Genomic DNA, 25,392 nt, shown 5'->3' on the forward strand with positions numbered 1-25,392 from the left:
AAAAATTTGCTGATAAACAAAGCATGCTACAGTGACTCTCAAATCCAGAGGAATGACATTTGTGTTCAGTGATCACTATGACAAAAGACTGTAAGTAATCTGGAATGAATATTAAGACCTGGATTTTTACAACATTTCCATTTTCAGAACTGAGAGTAGACTTGGGGTTTTCCTATAGACAGGTGACCTCGCTGGCATTCCAATCTGCCCCTAAGCGGGGAGAAGGGAATGTTGCAAACGCATGAGGCCCGCCAGCAAGCTGACTTCAGTGCCCTTCTGCCGCCGTGAATCTGTGTATGCCCATGGGACTGCACACATGCCCATCTTGCATTCAGGATAGGAAATGGTTAACAGTTGCTAGAGAATGCCAGAGTCAAAGCTAGTGACGGCTACCTTTAGCTAAAAAAGCATACCACTCCTTCTTAGAAAGCTGGTTCAAGTTTATTGAAACTTCTGACCTATATTAAAAGCATATTTTCTGTACTTGGACAATTGAGTGGTGAATTATATTTGAATTTTGCTTTATCATTGCCAGGTCCTCTATAAACAGTCGTGGTGAATTCATAACCATTCCAGAGTCACTCTAACATTTTTATAGCTTCTGTTTATAACTGCAAAGGAAACTAGAATGACCTCCATAACTCCTAGGGAGCACGTGTTAAAAGTGTGGGTGTTACAACCAGTTAGACATACATTCAAACCCTAAACACTCCACTCACCGCTGCTGTGTCACCCTGGACAGATTACCTGACTTCTCAATTTACAAAATAGAAATAATAGTAGTAACTGTCTTATAGAATTCATCTGAAGATGAAATAACGAACATAAAGCATTTAGCATAGAACCTGACACAAAACATATTCTCTACAATCAACCTATTAGCACAGTGTCTCATTAGTATTCTAACACTTATTTTTATAAAAGCCTGCATTAATTGTTCAGTATTAATTGTCATTTTTTTCAACAAGAGTAATTTTTCTTTGTTATAGTTGTAGGTGTTTCTCCCTGAACTTACTTTCTTACCCATGAGATGTGGATAACGTCATTTGCCCTGCTAATCTCACAGAACTGAAAGAGTCAACAGCATGGGAATGTATTCAGAAAACTGAATATGTAAAAGTTATTGACTGAATATGGAAAGGTTCTTAACAGAAATTTTAAATCTGCAATTCACTATAATGAAGTAAGCTTGTCATTAATGCTGTGGATAAACAAAAGCATGTCAGAATTTCTATAGCATGACAAGTCCTGTTCCCAAACCTTCTCCACTGAGTTAATTTTAATTCATTTTAATCATATAGTGATTCAGTATCTTCATGTGATAATGACTCATGTGCTTTAATTTGCCAAATGTTGCTTCTAGATTATTTTCAGAAATGTCTGTTGAGTTCTTTCTTAGGAAAGTCACGACTTGGATAGTAGATAAGATGTAAATTATTATTTTATTTCCAACTTAAGCCAAATTATGTTTATTCCTAATTTGGATCATCTATTCCTATAGCGATGATTAAATTAGAAGCAGCATGGTGTGGCATGGTGCAGCTGGCAAGGCACAGACTTCTGAGATTTAAATACCAGTTCAGTCGTTTATCAGCTGATTTAATTTTCAGCACTTTATTTTAGCTTTCTGAACTTGCATCCGAGAAATGGGAATAGAACGACTAGCTTTTGAAGGAGGTGGTAATCGTAAAGAACAGTAAACAATAGACATGGTAAACGTTCTCTAAGTGAGAATAATTTAACAACAGAACAAAAAGTATCTACTTACAGGTCACAGAGGCCAGCTCTAGTGGGAATGAGAGGCACAAGCTGCAGTAAAAGTTTGACACCATTCTGCCATTCTTCTTCTCTTTCGAATTCGCAGTACAAATAGCTACATTCGTCAGATGAAAACTGATAGAAAACATAGGTATCTTGAAAGTATAAATGCTGGTCCACTGTTGGAAACAAACAAACAAAAACGGTGTGGGTCAGTTTTTTAAAGCGTATTATTTAGAGTCATAAACCAAATACTAAATTGAAAGCCTTACTAATTGTTAGGGAGAAACCATGGGTAGGACTCTTTATACATTCTAAATCCATTCATGTTCACCATCCAATTGATTAAAAAGGATTTAATGACCAATCTATTTTTATTCCTTGAAGCTTTGGCTAGCATATTCACGTATATTTTATCATTTTTCTGCTTTAGGGACAAGTGAAATCTGTAGTAATTCAAAGACAGTGAGGAGAAATTTTTTTAGTGGCTCAAAGCAAACTAATACATTTAATTATTTTAGTGGCACTCGAATACAAAAAGATGGCAAGTTTCAGATTGGTGGTTCTCAACCAGGGAGACTGTGACTTCAAGGGAACATTTGGCAATGTCTAGAGATACTTTTGGTTGTCACAGCTAGGGGGTGCTACTGGCTTCTGGTGGGTAGAAGAAAGAGCTGCTCCTACACATTCTATAAGGTACAAAACAGCCCCCTACAACAAAGAATTACCCAGCCCAAAATCTCAACCCTACCAAGGCTGGGAAACACCGTTTTAAAGGAATCAATAACAGAAGACTTATCCAGAAAAGATTAAAACAATGTTTTGTTTAACTGCACAAGCAAGCTGATAACATTCTTCAAAGATGGCTAATTGATTTTCTAAATAATAATATCAGGTGCTAGGTACTATTAACTAACTAAGATTATACTCACATCCCCATCTGCACCACTCATTCACAATGGGACTTAGGATATGCCTTATGCCTTTCTGAACCTCACAATGTTCTCTGGCCCCCAGTACATTACCTATAGAAAAAAAGGGCTTCATAGTGACCAGCCAGCACCTATGTGACAGAGCTAAATGAAGAATCCGGATTGCTTTAACTTCTAATTTTTCAATTCTCTGGGCTCAACAAAGAAAAAAGATACCCACCATCTACTTTAGTTTCTAGTTAACACCAATTTTGTGTTCTGCTTAAACAGCCAATTTTCATAGGTCATATCTCTAACTGTTCATGATTACTTAGTCAATCAAGATGGCATACACATTCCACTAATGGTTCATGATGATTATTCTAAGTATAGCAAGATAAATCACACATTTAGGGCAACTAAATATGTCACCGGTTTAAAAAAAAAAATGTGAGCTGCCTTTTGAGTAGAGACGGGAGGAGGTAAGGAAAAGACTCTTATAGGTGCAGGCCTATGAGTCAGCAGCTATACCTTAATTATTTTTACAAAAGGTATGAGAGAAGTAACAATCAAATAACAACGTGTCACTTTTATTTCTAAAATAAGAGAGAATACAAATATTTACCTGCAAAAACAATTTCCATCCAGATGGTAACAACCTCTAGAAAATCAACTGTATTTTGGTCTGGTAGCTTAATAATGATTCTGTGCCTTCAAAACATGTAATACTAACCTGATGACATAATTCCCATATCCAGTAGGATCTGCCAGACCCCTATGGCCATTGACCTGCACTGGACAAAAGGACAGTGTTCCAGAAGCCAGTCTACCAGCTCTGACCCAACACAGCTCCTCCTGGACAAAAACAAAGCCATTTGCATAAGACATTGTTGCTACTCATTTGCCAAAAAATTGATATTTAATACCATCCCTTTCATGTGCTTGCTTTTCAAAACAAGTGACTCGAGAATAAACGACATGTACTTCTTATTCATCTTTCAGATTTCAGCTCAAAAATCACTTCCTTAGAGAAACTTAGAAATGTATCCTCTTATACTTTTTCTTCAAATCACCTAACATTTTGTAACTATACATCTTTCTGGAAAAATAATATCTGCTTTCCTCACTTAAGGATAATTTTCAGGAGAGCAAGGACTATGTATAACTCACTATTAAACCTCAACAACTAAGACAGACCTGGGACGTAGTAAGCTCTCAAAATACATGTTTGAAAAAATGAATGAATAAATTTAGTAGTCCTTTAAATAAAGGTAATGCTTTTGCCTTGGTAAGACAAGTACCTCAAGCTGGTGGTGATAAACTTTGGTTCATCCATTTATGGATTTCTACCTAATCTCTTTGAAAACAAAATAATTCCAAGAAGGTTAGACGAAGTTGGGACTACAGTGAGAAGTGTAGAGTTTTGTTTGCTACTCTTCAGAGATTAAACTCGAAAATGTCTCAAAAAACAATAAATTTGACTGTTAATCTTTTAAATATAATCTAAGCAATTGAGCTAAGCAACTTAGATCATAAAAACCCATAAATCCAGATGTATGTGATGGATTCCACTAACTATACACACATATATACACAATAGTCTCTGTAATCTTAAAATACAGAACTATATTCAATGGATGTCCCAATCTGAGCCTTATAAGCAGTATTTTTGCACCTATGTTTCCATCTTTATAAGCTTCTGATGAAAAACTAAAAAAAGAAAAATTTTTGAAATATGGTTTTTCATTTGCAGAAATTTCATTGAATCCCACTCTCCTTCATGGGAAATTGTCACCAAAATGTTTTTTTTTTTAAGATATATCATGTAAATGGCTATATTTATTCTACGTTTGGTATTTAATGACTAAAAGATGTCGACTTTATTTGTATTCCCAAAATAGGAAAATATTGTCTATCTCTTGTGATTAGTATGGGCACAAATACTTAGAAATCACGCAGTAACCAACGATATGAAGAAATGAGGTGCTACACTTTCTAGGGTAAAGAAAACATAAGGGAGTAAGCTTTCATGCTGAGATATTTGATCAAATATTCTAGCTTTTGATAAAGCATCACTTTTTTTGGTACAGTGTCACTATTTATAAGATACTCTAAGGCAATTAAGGCAATAACAGACACGTTTAATTGCAGGTTAGCATTAAGACATTACAAAGATTAACAGTCAAATAAATGTGTGTTTTTTAAAAAAAAAAAACAAATGAGAAAACAGATCGCAACAAAACAAGCAATTAGACCAATATTAACTTCTAATTCTATAGGACACCTTTCATATTAAAGGCTCAAAGTGTTAATTAATTTCTCAGCACCTCTGTCAATTAGCCAGCATCTTCAAGCTAATTGCTGGAAGCACTTTTATCACATGTATTAAACACTGTTGTTTTTAATCCTTATTCTCAAAACATTAGAGTAAGCTCCTCAGCTTACTCTATGTCTGACATGACCTGGAATATGAAAAGACACAACAAAATGTTTCCTGAACAAACTAAACTGCCAAATTGCAAACAGTGGCTAGACAGACTGCATGTGTATGTTTGTTCACACGTGATGGGGAAGAGATTTCTTAGACCAGGCCTTCTCAAAATCATGTTTAGGAGTCACCTGGGGGATCTTGTTAACGTGAATTCTGAGGCAGTATGGCTGGGCTGGGGTCTGAGAGTTCTCATTTCTAACTGGCTCCCTGGTGACGGTGGTGACCACAGTGCCCCGACCCTCAACTCTACCTCGTCATTGCCAAGGGTTCATTTTGTTTGGAGGGGCGAGGCTGAGTCAATATGCTAAAATACAGAACTGCCATGACAACATTAGCGAATAATGAGGTGAGCTGCCTCTGCATTTCACTCACACTCCCGTGACTTCTGGGCAGGTCCACTACAATCCAGTTAAAATAGGATTTAGGGGAGAGCAGTGAGGAAGAAAACAGAGATATTTGGAAGAGAGCAATCTGAATACCGCCACCAGTTCTTACTCCCAGAATATTTTCGGTCTTGTACCGAATCCAGAAGAAACTGTTCCAAGTACATGTAGATGTAACTACAGTTGCAATACTAGGTAGGAATGCTGATAGGGAGTGCGATTAGCTACAAGGTCGATGTGACTGCCATAATAAAGCATTGATTTTACCAGTCTCTGGAGTTGAACATTTGATATCTTTTGGCTTCCTTCTGTCTCTGGTTACATTTTTAGCAATTAATTCACGGTAGTGCAGCCAGAACGCTAATCTCGAGTACCAATGGGGTGATGATATTCAGAGACCAGTTTTGAAAGTAATTCTCATCTGGTACATGGGGAACACTTTACCTCAATTTACTACCAGACATATGAAAATAACCTGTGCTAGGCCATCGTCTCAGCTCTTTGTTTTTAAACCCAGAATATTAATCAGCCTTTAGACTATGAAAGAAAGGAGTTTCTGGCCCCACTTTTGAGAACCTGAAATAGCAAAACACATGCTTTCTCCCCATTCTATTCCCATTAAACCCTAAGAATGTTCTGACTTGGACAGAAGGCCCTTTTCCATGAACCTGATTAATGTACATCTCCAAATCTTTTTTCAATCTATATCCATAGAGATCACATAAAGAAATGAAACTGAAAACAACAACAGATGTTACACACAGCTTTATGCAGTGGCTAAAGTGAATCCCATGAGCTTGCTCACATCTAGACCCAAAGACTTATACAGTTTTAGTTTTAAAAAAAGGGGGCGAGGGGGATCAGATGTGTCTAAATTTAGTTAACTTAAAGAAACTTCCTTTATTCTGGGAATCTTTCCCACTTTATTTTGCTGTCACTTATTGTGACTACCCATCCTATTCTTTATGGTATTACAATCTCATTTCTATAGGATAGAATAAAGGTAATAAATGGTAATATTTTTTTAATTCTTGTTTTATTTTTGTAGTTTTGGTATTGTTTGATATGGTTTAATATCTTTACTTAAAATAAAAATAAAAAGTGAAAAAAATAAGGTAAAAATTTACTTTTGTTTTTTCTTTAAACTGCTCCAGAAAATGAAAACATCTACTCCTAACTTTCTAAGTCACGGCTATCTTGGTCCAGCTGTACTTTAAAACTGGCCACTAACCCACCATTTACTCTAATAACTCTGCCTTTATTCACGAGCAAATGCAGAAAAATGCCATCCCTATGCCAACCTGTCCCTTCCCCTCTTTGCAGTGCCCAAGAGGATGCTCGCTCTCACCTGGCGAGTTGAGCAGCAGTTCTCTCAGTCCATGGACCTACATACAGAGAGTCCTCTCTTAGAGAGGACCTAGACTTATGGAAGTCCTAGTGCAGCACACACCCAATAAAATTACTATAAAATATTCCATCTCGGAGAAAGCAAAGACTCTCAGGAATCCATCCACGTCTGTGGCTGGGGATTCCAGACTCTGACTTCAGAACCAGGAGTCCAGCTCTCAACAAACACTCGGCTAAGTTTAAAGAAGGAATAGGTCACCACCAGTATCCCGAGTAGACACTTCAAACAAACTGACCAATCCCTCCTACTCCTGTCCTGATATAGCCTAGCTCTCTGTGATCAAGGTTACAATTTTAACACATTTTTTTTTTCACAAGGAGAAATTCTGACAAGGTGTTAGAAAACTGTGTTACCTGTAAAATCCCTTGAGGTTCACTCTGTCCTTTATCAGGTCAGCTGCCTGAACAATAATGATATTCCTCAGTGCTCTTCCTGCACAAGAAGAATTCTCTCCATAAATCTAAGTGGAAAAGACAAATAATCACTGTAAGTTTGGAACAATAATGTGACAGTCTGTAAGCATACTATACATAAAAAACCATGACCAAATTCCTAAGTTTAAGACACTTAATGTAGCTACAGAACTACAACTGCTTATTGTATTATAATTTTGCTACTGGTTCATTTATGTTATTGAGCTATTTTCCACATGCTAAACTGCTTTAACTGTAATTATAAATAATTTCTTTTTACACAAAATTTTTAGAGTAAAATATCCAGTTTTTTAAAACACAGTGTTTCTAGTAATACAACAAATTGAAGAATATTTTTATTATACATTAACTCTGCCATATTGATAATGCATTCATGTAAAGGCCTTAGAAGGTGGGAAAATAATATTTTCCTATCTAGTGACCATCCTGCACCATGACACGATTTGATAGCAGGCTGCTTGCTATCTGCCTGGCTTTTAAGCTTCACTCAACTGCAGAGTTAATAGTTAATTCCAAGAATCCTGGTTTCATCTACTTCCCAATTCCATCTAGCAGATAAAAATTTCATTTAACTTCTTTTTAATCTTCTAATTTGCCTATATGAGTGTCTAATTCTTGGAGAATGAAGGAGGGTATTCTTTAGACCCAGAAAGGTCTACGTCCTACTTTTATACTATCTCTTTTCTCTACACTTGGCACCTCCCTATGGAGTGCAGTGCTGCTTCATAAAGAAGGCTAAATGGAAACGAACTGTCTTCATAAGTAAATGCTCAGGAACGTTAATACATACTGGGTGTATGTGCTCACATCTACTTACCAGTTTCTTTCTGAACTCTTTTTGCACCTATAAAATTTTGCCCCTACAAAATATATACCTTCTCTCAAAGCAAACAAACTAGTGATATATTAAGACTTGACAGGGAATAATTCAACCCCATCTTTAAACTTCCTCAATTTTCCTGTTATCACCTCCTAAACTAATGAGAAACTGAGAAGGGTGGGAAATGACTTATTTTTAACATGTTAAAACTAAAAAAAAAAAAAAAAAAAAACTAAAAAAAAAAAAAATTTCTACAAGTCAGATGACAGAAACTATTACCATAAAAGACCTACAAGTCAGTTGACACTCGACCCGTCCTGACATAGTACCAATGGTCAGTCACTCAGTCATTCAAAAAACATTTAATAAGCAGCTATCAGGCTTCATTCTAGATGCTGGAGATACAATAATGGAACAAGGCCAAAAAGGTCCCTGCCCTCACAAAGTTCATGGTCTCCAGTTATTTTAAAAATTGCAGCTCCTTATTGACTGATTCTTTAACACGACACAATCAAGGCATCCTCATACAGTGATATTCTACTATTAGATAACTATAAATATAAATAATCCAGTTTTCAGTGTAAAATATCCACTATTTTAAAAATACAATGTTTCTATCAATACAGCAAATTGAAAATATTTATGTTATAAATTAACTCTGCTATATTGCTAATGTATTCTAAAGGACTTGGAAGATAGGGAAAAAAACTTTTTTCCTTTGTAGTAAACATCTTGAACTATGACAGAATTATTGGGACATCTCAAATACCTTCGGCTGTGTAATCCGCAGGTGAAAGAGGTAGCATGATCAGGAGCAAAGGGGACAGGTATAACTAGAGAATTCTACATCAGGATTTCTGAATTACTGTTTCATAAAATACAGTAAGAGAGAAAAGAATCATACCTGGGAAGAAGTATGTTCAAGGTATGGATTGGAAATTCTTCTCGATAGAGTCTATTTTAAAAAGAAAAAAGGGAAAAATTAGAACCAAATAGAAATCTTTGTACCATAAGGGCACAATATGCGCAACAGTGGCAGGCCCAGCAGTTGTCCATGCCAATCGATGAGCTTAAATCTCTAGTCACAGGCCACAGCGTTCGATTAACATCCTTATTCTCATTCAGTGTATCTGGTCAACATTCGTGCCAGGAGGACAGGATCTGCCATTTGAATAGCCCCCAATCTAGACAGCACGACTTTAAAAAGTACAACAGAAAGACAGGGATGTTTCTGTACTTGTCACTTTACTCTCGATCTGATTTTAATTGCATTTCTCTTTTCCTTTTCGTTTCCGCTTTCCCCAGTCTAACTCAGGCTTTTATCTCTATGCACCTGAACGGCTGCCTCAGCTTCTCCAGGGATTTCCCTGCCCTCTAGTTAAGCCCTCTCAGGCCATCCTGCAAACCTCAACTCAACAAATGTCTCTAAACCGTCCCCTGGACTTACAGTGGGTCTCTTACTGCTTACACGCATCAATCCAGAACCCTCGGCCTGCCCTCTGTGCCCACCACAGTCTGCTTCTAACTGGTTTCTAGTATTCCCTTTCCACCTCCCTATCTGGCTTCTTTGATTTATCAAGAAGAACTCATCAGAAGAACCTGCCACTCATATCCTGCCTCCACGCACACCACCCTCCACGTTAGCAAGCCCTCCGTCTCTCCTGACACTTCCTTGAATCCCATCAGTCTTTGAAGTTCAGATCTGTGCGATCACCTCCTGGGTGAAGCTCCTCTGATCCGCCGCGATCCACCAGGGTTTGTCTGCCTTTGGAGCTCTTTCTTTTCTTTTTCTTTTTTGACTATTCATGTAGCAACTCCTAGGTGCTCTGCATTGTTGGCTGTCTTGCTGTGAGTGTATTTGCTCTAACTAATCCATCAGCTCCTGGAGGGCGGGCGTGCTGGCAGCTTATGTGGCTTTGCTTTCACAGCAGCTAGCACACCACCTTTCACAAAAATGTTTATTTTTCTATTTACTTATTTGTAGATATTTATATCTCTATATCAACTTAGTAATGTAGGAGCTAATTTTTCCTAACTAACAATCCAGTAAGCAGCACCATCACCCACATATGCTTAAGCACAATAGAAAATGACTATCATTTCCCATCGTGGTATAGGAAAAAGAACAGAGGAACTAACACTTACTGAGCTTCCAACCCATGTTTTAAAAGCTCTTTACACCTCTATTCCAAGGCTTGCTGTCTTTTCAGATCCCGTAGTTTTTAGTCTGCCACCTCTACTTCCTAGAACTTGCTAAACTTATAAAGCACACCCTGCCAATCATCGCCTTCCAGCATCTGGACCTTCTACCAAATCTAATCTAAGATAGAATTCCCATTCTGCCTCTTTCCCACTCCATACGCCTTCCACGCTACTTATATTCTAATTAAAGTAAAATAAATGTATAGACTCTTTACCCAAAAATGCCAATCGGTACACTCTGCTAAAGATTTGCAACAGCTTCAAAGAAAATGAAATTTATGAGACAGGCCATTTTAAATTACCCTGTGTTACATAAAACATCCACCTACCCCTTCTAGTCTAGTCTATGCACACTCCCAGTTGGCTCTTCCTAGGCCTTCTGTCATCTGAGCCCAGGTATTGTATTCACTTATTGAAATACTGAACAATTTAAAATTTGCATATCCACCAGATTTATAATTTGAAGATGAATCATGATAAGTGATTTCTTCCTCCCAGAGAGACGTTTAAAAATCAATACGGCAGGCCAGAACTGACAACCTATTACTCATCTAATGGCCCGAATCAGCTCAGAAAAGCAAATAACTTCCTATGATCTAGTTAAGAAGAAAGCGTTCAGGTAGAAACAAGTTCTAAAGAACTAGGCAGGGGCACTTTCACAAAAGTACCACTTCCTTTCTCTCTGCTGCCAACCTAAATCTGGCTATCTCAACTCTGGTTTTACACTCACACAATTCCACTTCACAGAAACCTCCCCCATGGATGGCTCCTTTGAAAAAAATGGGTAAGGCGAGTAAATAAAGCAATGGGATTCTTCCACGCTGACTAGATAACAGTGTTAGATAAGCTACTAGCCCACAGGGAATCGACAAGAGCAACAGAACAAGAAACTGCCTTGTACGGGACATACACCTTGATCTGCTGTCAGAAACTCCTGTGAAGCCCTCCCTTAAGCGGGCCCGGGGAGCTTTGTTTCACTAATGCTGGAGCACAGCAGTTTTCAAACTCAGCTGAGCTCGGGGAAGCTACTGAGCTCTCTGCAGAACTCCAAAAAGCACTGACTTGTCAAACTTAAAATAACTACCATAACTCTGTACTTTTTCGAAGGCTACTCTGTTAGTTGTGGCAAAAATAGCCAAGTGTCAAAGACTGAAAGAAAAAAAGGACATGGAGGAAGAGCCCATCCATTGCCTCATTTTTAACAGGAAAGGATTGTTGCATAATTTTATCGAGGGAATACCATGGGCCAAATTATATGAATCTAAGAAACACTGCTCTAAGTCACCTCATGAGTTCCTCTCCCAGGATTTACCTGCAGGGCTAACACCCTTGAAAATGCACCCCTCTCCATTGCAATATTCTTTCCCTAATATATAATTACTCAGCTGTTTTCATGTCTTCCTCCCATCTTTGATTCCCTCAGTTTTCTTTCTCAGCGTTCCACGGCTTCATCTAACCACTTCCATTCATTTCACATCCATGAAGCATCTACTGAGTTCTTTGCCAGGCAGTATGGGAGCTTCCAGAAACATGCATATGAACAAGTTTCCATCCATTATTTAGGAATCCATTTACCAGAAGACATAGGATCTAAATAACACTTTAAACCCATGAATTCTCTTTCTTGACCTCACTTTCTTAACAATTTATAGTCTTGAATGGCTGGTCCATTTGCTACAGGGTGTCCTCTTTTAAATGCCTGCCACCATCATACCATCATAAATACAACACCCAGAAGAGATGATGGTTCTTTTCTCCCCCTTTATTTCCAGTTTCCTAGAATTACTTAAGTTAGGTGAAATGATGCTTTCATGGAAAACATATATATATATACATACACACGATAGAGAGAAGCCTGGTAACAATATAAATAAAATTAGATTTCAATTCAAATTTATTTCTTCTCCTTTCCATTTTAATAAACCGTGAAAAACGATTCCCTAAATGACCCCGGGCAAACCTCATATTTTAAACACGTATTAGAAAATTGCCACGCTTTAATAGTCACAAATGAACTTCCAGAAAAAACAACAGCAAAACTCAAAAGGGAAAGTGGTTAGCAATCACACATTACCTTCATGTCTTTCAGTGAGGTGTCCACTAAAGTTAAACTATAACAGTGAATGAAGCTGGATCTGAACCAAGCAAGGGACTCGTTCCAGAGTCACTATCTTGCTAAACTGTATGGCAGACTGACGGCACATTTTTTTATCAGCTCTTAAAGGACGTGCCTTAATCCTCACCTCGGACTGAGTTAAAGCTCTTGGTCTACCACGGGAAGAAAGAAATGAAAGGAGAAAGGCTGAATCACTTCGCTCACCACAGAAGTATGACTTGTTCTATTACAACAGGAACCAACAAAACCACCAAGTTTATCGATAACTTGAGAATTCAGTTCATGACACAAATTTATGTCACCTTCGGCCATTGTCTTTTTCCCCTTCTGGTGACCGAGTTGAATAGGAAGATGTTAAAGTAGAATAAGTATACTGAGATTTCTTACAGTCCTGGGAAACCGAAAAGCTCCCTAAGTAACTGGAGGGCAGATATGCTAAGAGATTAAGGGGATGCGAGGTACAGCACAGGGAATGTAGTCGATAATATTATAAGAACTCTGTGTAGTGCCAGGCGGGTCCTGGACAAATCAGGGAATCGCTTCGTAAATTATATAAATGTCTAACTGCTATGCTGTACACTTGAAACTAATATAAAATAATACTGAATGTCAACTCTAATTGAAAAATTAAAAATTAAAAAAAGAAAGAGATTATGGACTAGAACATTAAAGGCTGAGCTCCAGTATAGTTGTTGTAAGTCTGCAGGTCCTTTTTAAGCCCCAGGACACATTCATATCCCAATCAAAGCTTGATCAAGGTTAAAAGTACAGAATTCCAGTATACTGGTGCGAGAATTACATGGTCACCATAAGTTAAGTATAATGCAAACTGGAGCCAGAAGGGCAGGGCAATTCACCATGACTCTCTGCAAGCTCTGGTCACAATGCAGGCCCACAACCACTTCCCCTGGGCTCCGAGGAGTGAGCTCCCAACAGTCAGTCAAAGCCAAAGGGCCATTTGTAATAATAGCTTCTCAGCATGGCCTGGCTGCACCAGAGTCCACAATGTTCTTAAAATTACATTTTTCTATTGCTCTGTGATGTGCTAAGAAAATGGAATGACAGACAAGGTGACAGAAATGCTTGCTGAGCGCTTTGTCTTCAGCACTTTCCCATATCAGTCACTACACCCACCTGTTCATATTTTTACAGACAAGAGGCTCGAGGGCCAGAAATATTAAGAAATTTACTTAAGGTCCCAGAGCTGGAGAGTTACAGAGCCAGGACTGAAACGAAAGTCATTGATTCCAAAGCCATGCTGTAACATGCTGCATATTACTAAACAATAAAAGAGTTTCTAGTATATCCTAGAGATTCTACTAAGTATTTTACATGCAACGTATCACTCAATCCTTGAAAACCTGTGAGGTAGGTACCATTACTAATCCCTTTTTGCAGATGACAAAACTAGACATAAAAAGGTTAAAAAATGTATCCGAGTTTGCAGCCTACGCCTAACTTTAATTACGGCCCCATACATGTACCCAGGTTCAAGAAAAACTGTAAAAATCAGGGGTTGAAACTGGCAATTGGAACCTCTCATCATCCAGTTTCATCTATAAGGCTTGGAGCACTCCTCAAACATCTCCTCCCTCACACTCTTGGCTGAGTTCATAACACAGTAGAGTAGTAAGTCATCTGATCAGCAGCACTGGGCTCTGTGGCTGAGCTTCTAAGTCTGGCTGCCGTAGAACAAAGAGCCAGTGTTTCAGTAAATCCCACCTTGCACCTGTTTGTGCGGTATGTGCCTTCTATCTACCCCGGCCCAGACATAGCCCTAAGCCAAGGTACCTTCATGTTTGCAGAACAGCATATCACCTACATACCTTCTGAAAGAACATACCCTTTTAAGGGGATCCACAGTGCTAAACTTAATTTTCACTTCCCATTATTAAAGGACTCTCTTCTAGTGTAAACATGTTTGCCCCACTTAAAAGCTTCAGTAGAAAATCAAAGTGGGTTCTAGGAATACTTATAAATATTTCACAATCTCACCTGCCTGGGGACATAAATCGGCAAAACCAGCAGCTTCTGGGAAAATATATGCAATAGGTACAACTGAAACAAACCCAAAGTGTTGACGACTTGATTTTATGCAATCCTTGGGAAAATATCTTTCTTTTCACTGTGTTTACAAACAAGAGAATATTATTTTTTGCCTAACAAGGTGAGCTTCCTTGGTTAATGTAATCCCAGAAAAGCCTTCAAATTTTAGGAATCAAGTCACTAAAGATTTGGAACAACAGTCAAATTAACCAGCTAGTTTATCACCACATTTCACTAAATTCCTGACTTGTATTAATATCAACCCACCAGTCACACCTGGACTCCAAGAAGAATCGTTTCCACAGCAGCCAACATGAAGAAGCTCCCACTGGCTACATCTGGGACAATTTGAGCAGCAAAATAATTTAAGTATTACATTATATTCATAGAATAAAGATCCATGAGTATATGCAGATATAAATAACTAAATAAACATTTGGTGGAGGAGGGTGGCTCTTTCATAAAGAATAATTCTAATTACCTAATGCAATAAAAAGAGGAAAATAGAAAAGCACCCTTAGGCAAACACTACATTACTAAATGTTGCAGACAAGAAACATCAGTGGACGCCAAAATTAGGGGACAAAAATATAATGAGATATAAGATATTTGTGAAGTGTCAAAGTGTCTCCCCGTAAGATATTACTGAGTACAGAGGGGAAAAAAAAAAACACAACCACCAGTAACTTTCCAGTGGTGATGAGCAGACGCCACCTTAACAAAGTGATCAAAGTTATCACCAATCATGAGACATGTTGACATCATGTACCTGCTGATATGACACACTGAGAAAGTCACTTTTACGGTATTTTTGTCAAAATGCATACCTGAATTTAATGTGAAAACATCAGACAACTTCAAATTGAAGGACATTCTGCAATATAACTAGCCTTACTCTTCAAAAACTGTCAAGGTTATGAAAGACCAAGAAAAACTATCCCAGATTGGAGGAGACCAAAGGAAGCTGACAATGAAGGGTAATGTGTGATCCTGGACTGAGAGAGGAACGTAGTAGGACAACCGGTAAATTCGAATGAGGTCAATATTTGAGTTAATTGAGTGTTGATGCTGGTTTTGACAAGTGTACGGTGGTTATATAAAATGTTAACATTTGGGGAAGCTGGGTAATGGTTACATGGGAACTCTCTCTGTACTATTTATACAACTTTAAAGTCTGAAAGTTAAGTCTGAAAGTAACTTATTTTAAAATAAGTTACACAGAAAAGGAACGGCCTCCTTCCTCCCTACAAATAGAGTCTTAAAAAAAACCAAAAAACTCAAGTATTATTTCAAAAGACAGCATCTATTTCCTTGCCAAAAGCTGCACTGCCCTCAGCATATTATTATCTTAGGCTACAAAACAGAATGACCCTACTTGCTCCCTGCTCACTCTGACCGCTAGCATCTTCACATAAATCACATTCATCTTCCTCAGACATCTCCTTACCTATGTCACCTTGTTTTTAAGATAATTATTTAAAAACAAACACAGTTTACTTTTCCTCAGCGCTCACAGACTGTGTTCCAAGACTTCACTGGAGAGGTCAGTGCCCTCAGTGTCCACATAAGCCCCGCTGCCCTGCTCCCCCGCACACTGTCCGCTCTAGCCAAGCACGTCGTCCGATTTTTACTATGCAAACTGTGTGCCTTCTCGCCCCTGCCCCTGCCATGACCTCTGCTCCCTGCATCTCTTTACATTGCCACATCCTGCCCTTCCTTCGATCCATGTAAATGCTGCATGAAGCCCACCTCAAGCCCTGAGCCTCCCATGATTTATCACTCCCTCCCAAAGCTCTAACATTTGTCTGTATTTGCCACTAAAATATAATGCCTTGAGCAGGCTCCATGTGTATGTGTATGCCATCGCTCCTCAACCAGCCTGTAAACCCCCAGAGGGAATTATAACTCCTGTGAATCTAGCACCTTCTACAGTAGAAGGAGCTGACCACTGCTCCCAGTGCCACACCGCCTCATGATCCGGACTCTCGGGCCAAGTGGTAAAGTGGGATGTTACCACCTCAAAATCTACGAAACCCACCGTCACCTCTGATATGCCACTGCTGCCACCTTCCTTTCCTTTACCGTCTCAAGTGGTCACGTGCGCAGCGAGCATCTACAGAGAGCACGGCAAGGCCACATTAAATGTTGTCCGCAGGTTCTTGGAAACTGCGAACTTTAAGAGAAACGAAATATAAAGAAACCAATTTTACCACAGGCTAACTGATATAAACAAGAGTTAAGTTCCTATGGCATATTTCTGGTCACAGAAACATCACCAAACTCCTAATAAAGACCCCAAACACTTCTAACATTAAACACTTAAATACAGACGAGCTACACATACATTTGAGAAAGATGAATAAAAAGGAAAGAATGATTTTCCAACCCACTCATTCTAGTTTAAGGTCCCAAGTGGCCGGAGCCTCTCCTGGCAGCTCAGGGCGCAAGGCGGGACCCCACCCACACCAGCATTCAGTCAGACTGGGACAGTTGGGACATGCCGGTTCACCACACATGTATCTCTCTCAGACGTGGGAGGAAGAGAGTCCCCAGAGAAAACCCACGCAGACGGGGAGAACGTGCAGACTCCTCCACACAGACAGTGGCCCCGGCCAGGAATCGATTCTTTTCCTTATTGATGTTATAATGAAACAATGTTATTCGAGGACCTGCTATCTATTTTATACACTGAATAATTAATGTGCTTGTTTTAAAACTTAAATATCCACTTGAATGCCAATTATTTCTTTGTAGTGAAAAACACTTCAGTTAAGTCACTTTGTGTGGGGTCTTCAAGAGTGAAAAATGTTCATTTCTCCTTTTCTTTCCAGAAGTGAGCAAAAGAAATACACCTTGGAACAACCACCTGTCTTGCCTTCTTTGGCTCTGGAAATAAATTAGTCTCCTATATGTTTCTTGTCAATCTGTACATATATTTTTGAAAGCTGCAAAACAACAAAGATGATAAAATACAGTCTTCCAGTCACTAGTTCTAGTTTTTATTTCTCAATTACTCAACTAAGACATACAAAGAGCCTCAGAACTGTATCACTGCAAAGGACATTTTGAGGTGACCTGGCCCCTTCCATAGCCTTCATCTAAACCACGTGAGTCAGGTGGGAACCTAGATAAGGGGTCGGGAAACTACGGCCCACTGCCGAACCCAGCTGCCACCTGTTTTTCATAAAGTTTTATTGGAACACAGCTGTGCCCATTTGTTTAAATATGGTCTCTGTTTTCCTGCCAAAAATATTCACTATCTTGCCCTTTACAGAAAAAGTTTACCAATCCTGGTCTAGATTATCAAATTTTACAGAGCTGGAGGTGCTCTAGAATCTCACTGGCAAAATATTCCAGTGCTTAACCAGTAATTGATACAATTTTATTTTCATTTTGAACCAAATGATCTCTCACTGCAATTTAAGATTATTTCCTCCAAAACTGTTTAATGCACATTTCCATGTTCACTTACATGTTACATGAAAGCAAGAAATGAATCAAAACAACTTTTGGCTCCCAAGATTAAAACAAATAAAAAAAGAAGCAATGAGTTTTACTAACTCCTTTTAAACTAAGAACTTCCAGTCTATACCATAATATAGACAAGTCTAAACTACACAAAACTGATGTTAAGGGCCAAATACACAAAAGGACTGGTCGGTGCAAGAATATGTGGTTTCAAACATCTGAATCTTGCACAGTATTCTCCCTACCTAGAATGCTTTTCTCCTCGTTCATTTAAGTTTTCATACAGTTTATGTTTAAATGTATTCACATGCTCAAATCTCCTGTTAAAATTTCTCTTATGTACTTCCAAAGCACTTTAGATTCCAGATATTTATTTATATTTGGATTTCCTCTAATTCACTCTAAGAATCTTAAAGATAGGGTCTCTATTCCACTCGTATTTATAAACGTCCACAGTATCTAACATGATGCATTGCATACAATTAAGTATCGCTGCATACATTTAATTCTTATCAAACATTTGGAGAGGGGGAAAAATCCAGCTCTTTTAACACCTTCCTTAACTCTTTCCATCTTCTTGAATTTGCAGCTCCTTATTCTGTGCATTGCACCTTCTTTCCTGGGAGCCAGCCTTGCGTGGCAGTTAAGAGCCAAGCTCTGAATTTACATCATTAGATTCAAATGCCATCTGTGCCACTTAAAAGTTATGTGTCCTCAGACAAGTTATTTAACTTCTTTGTGCCTCTGTTCCCACCTCTTTAAATGGGAGAAATAAAATCTACTCATAAGGTTGTTGTAAGGATTAAATTACTTAAAACAGTGGTTCTCAAACTTCAGCATGCATCAGCGTCACCTGGAGGCTTACTGAACCAGATGGCCGAGCCCCATCCCCAGGCGTTGGGGGTTCGGCAGGTCGGGAGAAAGGCCTACAAATCAGCTTTACTAACGAGTTCCCAAAGAGTGTTGATGCTGGTGAACTACACTTTGAGAAGCACTGACTTACAAAAAAATTATAAAAGAGCTCAGAACAGTGCCTGTTGTTTTATAAATGCCCAATGAGTGTTAACCATTAGTGAGCTCTCAGCAAACTTTACTTATTATTATGTACACAAATGTGGGTCTTCTCAACCACACTGTAAGCTTCTCAAAGAGATAAGATTGTATCTTTTTCATCCACATCCCTAGAACATGGCAGAGTGCCTATGACAAAGCAAGGCCAGCAGAGCAGTGACAGAATTCTCTGACTCTCACCCAAGGTTCCTTTTGGCTGGAAGAGAAAATAGGATTTTCGTGAAAGAAAACATGCCCAGGAGTTTCACATCAAGTGTCTTTTGGACATAGTCTCTTTTGTTCACCCACTCGACTCATGAGGGTTGGGCCCCATTTCCCATACTTGGGAGTCTGAAGAGCTAACTCGGGATCAATCAGCTTTATAAGGTTCTGGGGACCATGGTCCATCCCCAGATGGGTACAGAATTTCTTTGGGGTTCTGTCAATGGTAACAACCTGCAACCATCACTGTTTAAAATTCCAGGTATAGTCTGTCCTTACATAAACAAAAGTTTTACCTGGATACTACTAACAGGAAATCCTGCCGTTCATTCTAAATTAGTACTGTCTCCTGGTCATTACTACTTACTGTCCTTGGTGCTCCCAAATCTTTTAATAATTCATTTTAGGATTTGAGAGGATCTATATTAATCTTAGCAGTCTACAAAATCACACACACAACTTACAAAATTCATGACACCTGCAATACAGGGTTATGACACAGACTCTCCACAATTTTGCAAATAATCCTAACAGCAGTACTGGGATCCCAAACGTGGACTTTCAGTATCATGGAAGATTGCTTTTCTAGCTCCCCTGAAGTCAGTTAAAGCAGGGGTTCCCCCTGGCTATGGATTTGTACTGGTCTGTGGCCTGTTAGGAACCGGGCCACAGAGCAGGAGCTAAGTGGTGTGCAAGTGAGCAAAGCTTCATCTGTATTTGCAGCCGCTCCCCAGCACTAGCATCACTGCCTCAGCTCCACCTGAGATCATCAGGCATTAGATTCTCATAGAAGCATTGGTCCCTGGTGCCGCAAAGTTTGGGGACTGCTGACTGTTGAAGCAAATGGGAACTCTATTACTGCCTATCTTGTGCAATTCCAGTTTTAAAAATTATTCTCTTGATGGAGGTAAGAATACTGTCATCTTTTCGGTCTAGGCCTTCCTTATTTTCTTGCTTTGATCATCCAGAAAATTGTCGGCTTTGTTGGCCTTCACTTATTTAATAAGCCCTCAGTTAGCTGGTGCTTGAGTCTTACAGGCTTGTGAAACGTTATTTATCCTGGGTCACATGTCCCGCTTCCTCTTGTGTACTTGTCTTTTTAAAATGAGGTCCACTGAAAGCTCACTTTATAGCCACACGAGTTTCTTTCACTTCCTTTTACTTTTCTAATATATTCCAACGGTAACACTATAGGATCTGAATTTCAATCACATCGTTTCCTTTTACTGTTTCCACGACACGCTATCACTTCTCTTAATTTGCTGAAATCAGATTCCAGGAAGTGTGGGGTTCAGAACAGGGTCACTTCCTCTCCGGGTTCCCTCTCTACAAAGGGCAGAGTCTAATCAGCATTGTGCTACACTGGTGCTGATATCTGTGTGCTTACACTTCCCGGTGCCTTGACACTGATTTAGATTTCCTCCTACCTCCACCAAATCATCCCCTTCCTAATCTTCCTACCAAGTTATTTCTTCCAACTCATCGAGACAGCCTCTCTCTTCTCTAATAAGTCATCACAAAGAGGCCTTCTTCAAACTGTTTTCCTCCCTCCCCCAGCTTTCCACTCGGGCACAAAGCCTCACTCTAGTCCTAGCACACATAAGCAGGGATCTCTTCAGCCAGAACGAGAAACAAAGAATGTAAGCAGAGTTCAGATGTTCAGGAATTCAAGGGGATCTCTGGTTTCCCTCTGGAAATTCCCTTTCGCCAGAGCAGGCATCCACAACTGCCAATCGGTTCTCCTTGCTCATCAGAGGTCTCCCAGTAGAGGCTTCTGGAATGCTACTAAAACTACCTGGCAAGTATTATCTTCCTCTGGGCCCCATCGCAGCTAAGCTCGGATGCTAGTAATCAAGTTACCTACACCCTTCCTCCAAATGTGGTCTGTGGAGCAGCAGCCTCGGCATCACCAGAGCACCTCTGGGAAATGCAGATTTTCAGGTTACACCCCAGACCTGCACAATTAATAGATGAGGTGTAATAAGATCCCCAGTTGAGTCATATCACAGTAAAGTTTGAAAAGCATTCATCTATACTATCTGGATAAGAAACCCTGCTTCTGCCACAAATGTTTCTAAATCACATAAAGCCCCTGAAGCTATCTAGAGACCCCCCTGCAAAAGGATTATATGGGCAAAATGAGTTTTGAAAATGTTGCTTACTCTATTCTCTCTCCTTAAAGATAAAAACTGCACCTAAGCATATTAAAGGTGCTAAAGAATTCCTGCAGTAAACAAACGTTTAATCCAACATTTCTCAGACATGTCTGACCAAGGAATTTTAAAAATCTACTTATCTACTTTGATAAACATCTGTTACCGTCTCACAGCATATTTATCGGCATTAACGGAAAATGTTAGATTAAAAATCTCGTTCCAGAACATAAGCACCTCCATTTGACAATTACAAAGTATTCGCTCCAAACTTCTCCTTCTGGCCTGTTTATCAACGACCTTTATGTATATATGCTGATCAAGTTTAGATGTGATGCTGCTTTCTACATTCTTGGCCGGGGAGATCCAGCAGAGACCAGCCTTGGCCCCAAAGACAGGACATTATAAGCCACGATGAACAGATGAGGCCAACACCAGAGCTACCCGTACCGATGAAAGCAGTCTGTCTGTGATCGCCCCACACTTTCTGGACATATTTTGCCTCCTCCCTCTACTATTTTTCACCATAGTCTAAGAGGAAAGTCACATTCAGATTCTAATTTACATGTATTCTGCTATATAACATCCAAAAGCCACTTCAGGTTTCCTGCCTTCACCCCTCCTCATTAAGCATAATTACTGTTAAGAGGTATTTCATAAGAGGTTCCATTTTTAGAACTCTCTCAATTTTTACTTTTAATCAAACTTCATTTTAAACACCGACAACTGCACTCTTTCTGCTTTCGATCTGTAGGAACTTAGGTAACAAATTTAATATCTTCTCTGACTTGATTCAGCTCAGCTAGAATAAATCATAAGCCTAATTTTTTAAGAGGTCCCTTTCAAAGTATGTTAATATTGATTGATAATCTATGTCTAGATGAAAAAAAAAATGTAAAGTTAATAAAGTGCCCTACATTCCAAAAGTAGGTGACTGAGGATTTAACCGACACAATGCGAATGAATTATAGAGGAGGAAACCTTTTGCTAGAGTATTTTTCCACATAGAAGGGTTTTACAGTCCTTGGTTATCTAAAAACACTGTGGTCTCTCCACTGCCCTCCTCCACCCACACTCCACCCCTCCCGCATCTTACTCGAAGCACATGATGAAATATTAAGCAGCCATTACAAATATTTTAAAGAACACATGGAAGTATTTCGGTGAAAAGTGGGGCAGGGGAGTAAGTAAAACTGAAGCAACAACATGAGATCAACTAAAACAAAGAGAAAAGAATATAAAGCCAAATGCTTACAGCAACAGTCTCTGGTAGATTGCTGTTTCTTTCCAAACTTCCATTTGTTCTATATTAAATATATTCCTTTTATAACCAGATAGATAAATCTACATCAAACGCAGGATAAAACCTCCACTCATATCTCTGCCCTCCGTCTAAAAGGAAAGTCAAAGCTAAATAGATGAAAATGGTAACACTTCATATGTAAAGGATCAAGAAAATGTCTACAGTAGCTTAAGTTAGCTCTAATGGTAGTGTATTTATGAGTGGGGGAGAGTAAGATAAACCTCTAGGTAAAAGGCCAAGAAGGTAGGTCAGGTTAAAGACGATGCTAGGAAGGATGTTTTTACTTCTTCCTCCTTTCTGCTCAGTGGAGTCCATTCAGCCACTCTCGATGTCTGCCCTAGAGAGACATGAGCATGGAGAGGCTCGATGTAAGTGGAAGAAGCTCTATGTGAGAGAAAAAGGGAGAGAGAAGACAATGAGAAACTATAGTGGAGAAATTTCAAACAGCATAGCAAGAATAGGGGGCAGCCCTTCCACTTTTAAATGGCCTTTGTACCCTATATAAATCAGGCTCTGCTCAGAATTCCTATTCTGATAACATCAGTGCTCAGAGTGTCTATTTTGTGGTCAATTTGCAGAAGTGTTTTTTGATCACTTTCTCTTGCTGCTAACCACATCTAAAGAAAACAATTGAAGAAATAAATACTCCAAAGTCGAATATCAATAGTTTGGGGGGGTCCCGGTGTTTAAATTTAATTGTCTATACACAGCCAAGTCAGATATCATCTTCCTAGGGAAGAATGAGAGATATACAATGGATTACAAGACAGCTATAAATCCATGTTTAATAGATTTCAAAAATTCCAAATTTACTTAATACATGATATGAAGGCACATGGTCAATGTAGTTTCTAGTAAAATCTAGACTCCCTCCTCTGTCCCAGAGTATTTGTACTACATTCACTACTCTTGGATATGCAAATTGCACATCAATTTTTGTTTTATTTATCATGATCTACATATATGGGACACTGGCTTCATCTGAGGCATAAGCAAGAACTGACTGACACTTTGATCCCAGCCTCACGACCTTCATTGTCTATCACGTTCCTTCCTGAATCCAGAGTGACAACTCTCCAGTTCCACAGAAGAGAATGTCAGTACTCAGACCCCAACATGCAGAGAGGGAGGAGGAAGAGAGGTTTTAAAGAGCCTTTAAGTACATAGTCAATCAACTACTTGTCCACATAAATCTTTCAATTAAGGTAAGATAAAATCACCAAGATAGTGGTTTTAAAGCAGTTCCTAAGCTACACTGAAAACTATTTTAAAACTCACAGATAGAACATAAAATTGAATTAGACCAAAGTCCTTGCAAAAGAACACAAGATATGAGACCTTTGCATTTTTCCTAGGAGGTATGCCCCCACTCCAGGGTATGAAGCCCACAGAAGCTTGGCATTTCTGTACCAGTTGGAGTTTGATATATGTGAGTCCCTTGGAATAAAAGGCCAAGACTCCTTTAAAAATAGTTACAAGGGGTATACTGAGCTGACCTAGAACTTTCAAGAAAGAAGGGGAGAGCAGTGAGCAAGTAACCAAGGATCTTTCTATCTCTATTACGTATTTTAAAACCAAGAATTAGATGACACTTGTTAAGTAATAGAAAAATATAGAATACTAAAATATTGTTAAAATCCTAGGGAAAAGCAGACTTATAATAAAGCTTTTATACTCTTCTGGCTTTAAACCCATATATGATTCTGGAAATTGGTTGTACAAACAATGTAAATGTGCTTAACACTACTGAACTGTACTCTTAAAACTGATTAAAAAGGTAAATTTTATGTTATCTATATTTTACCACAATTAAAAACTTTAAAAATTTTAAACCATATTTCATAGATTCTGAAATTCCAAATTTACTTATAAATGATAATCTCCATGACTAAGAAATAAACACATAATGGAAGCCATACTATGCAGGTTGAAGGTTTTCTTCTAGGGCACTCTCTAACTTTGCCTCTGAATTGCCTGTGCCTGCATGTGATGGGGAGATTTAATGCTTTGTAAGCCTACTTCTTAAATTCAATGAGGTTTTAAATGACAACGTCAAAAATGTACTCACGAGCAAATGTAACTCCAGGAGTTAATTAACACAATTGTGTGCCCCTGTTTCTTTCTTATAACTGTATTTAAATGCAGCACAAAAGGTCACCAGTATAAACAAAGACTTAAATAGGAAGGTAAAAATGAGGACTGTTCCACCTGTAGAGAACAGACCTCAGTTCTTTCCTGGCAAAGCACTTTGTCCCTCCACACTCACCCACATCTGTAGTCAAGAGTCAATGCTGACAAAAGGTTTTTGAAAGTCAATTCCCATTTCTTATTACTGACTATATCTGACACACAGGGAAACTTGTTTTTAAAAGATTTCCAATTATAAATTAATCCTATGACTCATGGCAGGCAATTCCTTTCACATAATTCTCACTTAAGTCCTATGAATCTCAAGCTGGACAACAAACACTTCGACACAATCACCATCCTATTAACCATCAGGTGATGCATTTCATCTTCAAACATCTTCTTTCTGGCTTTCTCACTCTCTTCTACGCCTGAGGGAGCAACCCACTACGAGGTGAGCAGAAAATAACTGGAAGAGGCTGTGGCTGTTTTTTTTAAAT

General features: G+C 38.8%; 1 protein-coding gene across 1 annotated transcript in view; it reads right to left on the minus strand.

Annotated features, from left to right (window-relative positions):
- Positions 1-25,392, minus strand: part of RAPGEF5 (Rap guanine nucleotide exchange factor 5) — a 200,780-nt gene that overhangs the window by 154,557 nt on the left and 20,831 nt on the right. Inside the window, exons 2-5 of the mRNA XM_039862520.1 lie at positions 9,110-9,160; positions 7,305-7,411; positions 3,403-3,524; positions 1,769-1,937 (exon numbers count right to left, since the gene is read on the minus strand). Coding sequence (XP_039718454.1) covers positions 1,769-1,937; positions 3,403-3,524; positions 7,305-7,411; positions 9,110-9,160 — 449 coding nt within the window. The remainder of the gene's footprint in view (positions 1-1,768; positions 1,938-3,402; positions 3,525-7,304; positions 7,412-9,109; positions 9,161-25,392) is intronic.

The sequence above is a fragment of the Pteropus medius genome, unplaced genomic scaffold (assembly GCF_902729225.1).
Source record: "Pteropus medius unplaced genomic scaffold, Ma_sr-lr_union100, whole genome shotgun sequence".
NCBI lineage: Eukaryota > Metazoa > Chordata > Mammalia > Chiroptera > Pteropodidae > Pteropus > Pteropus medius.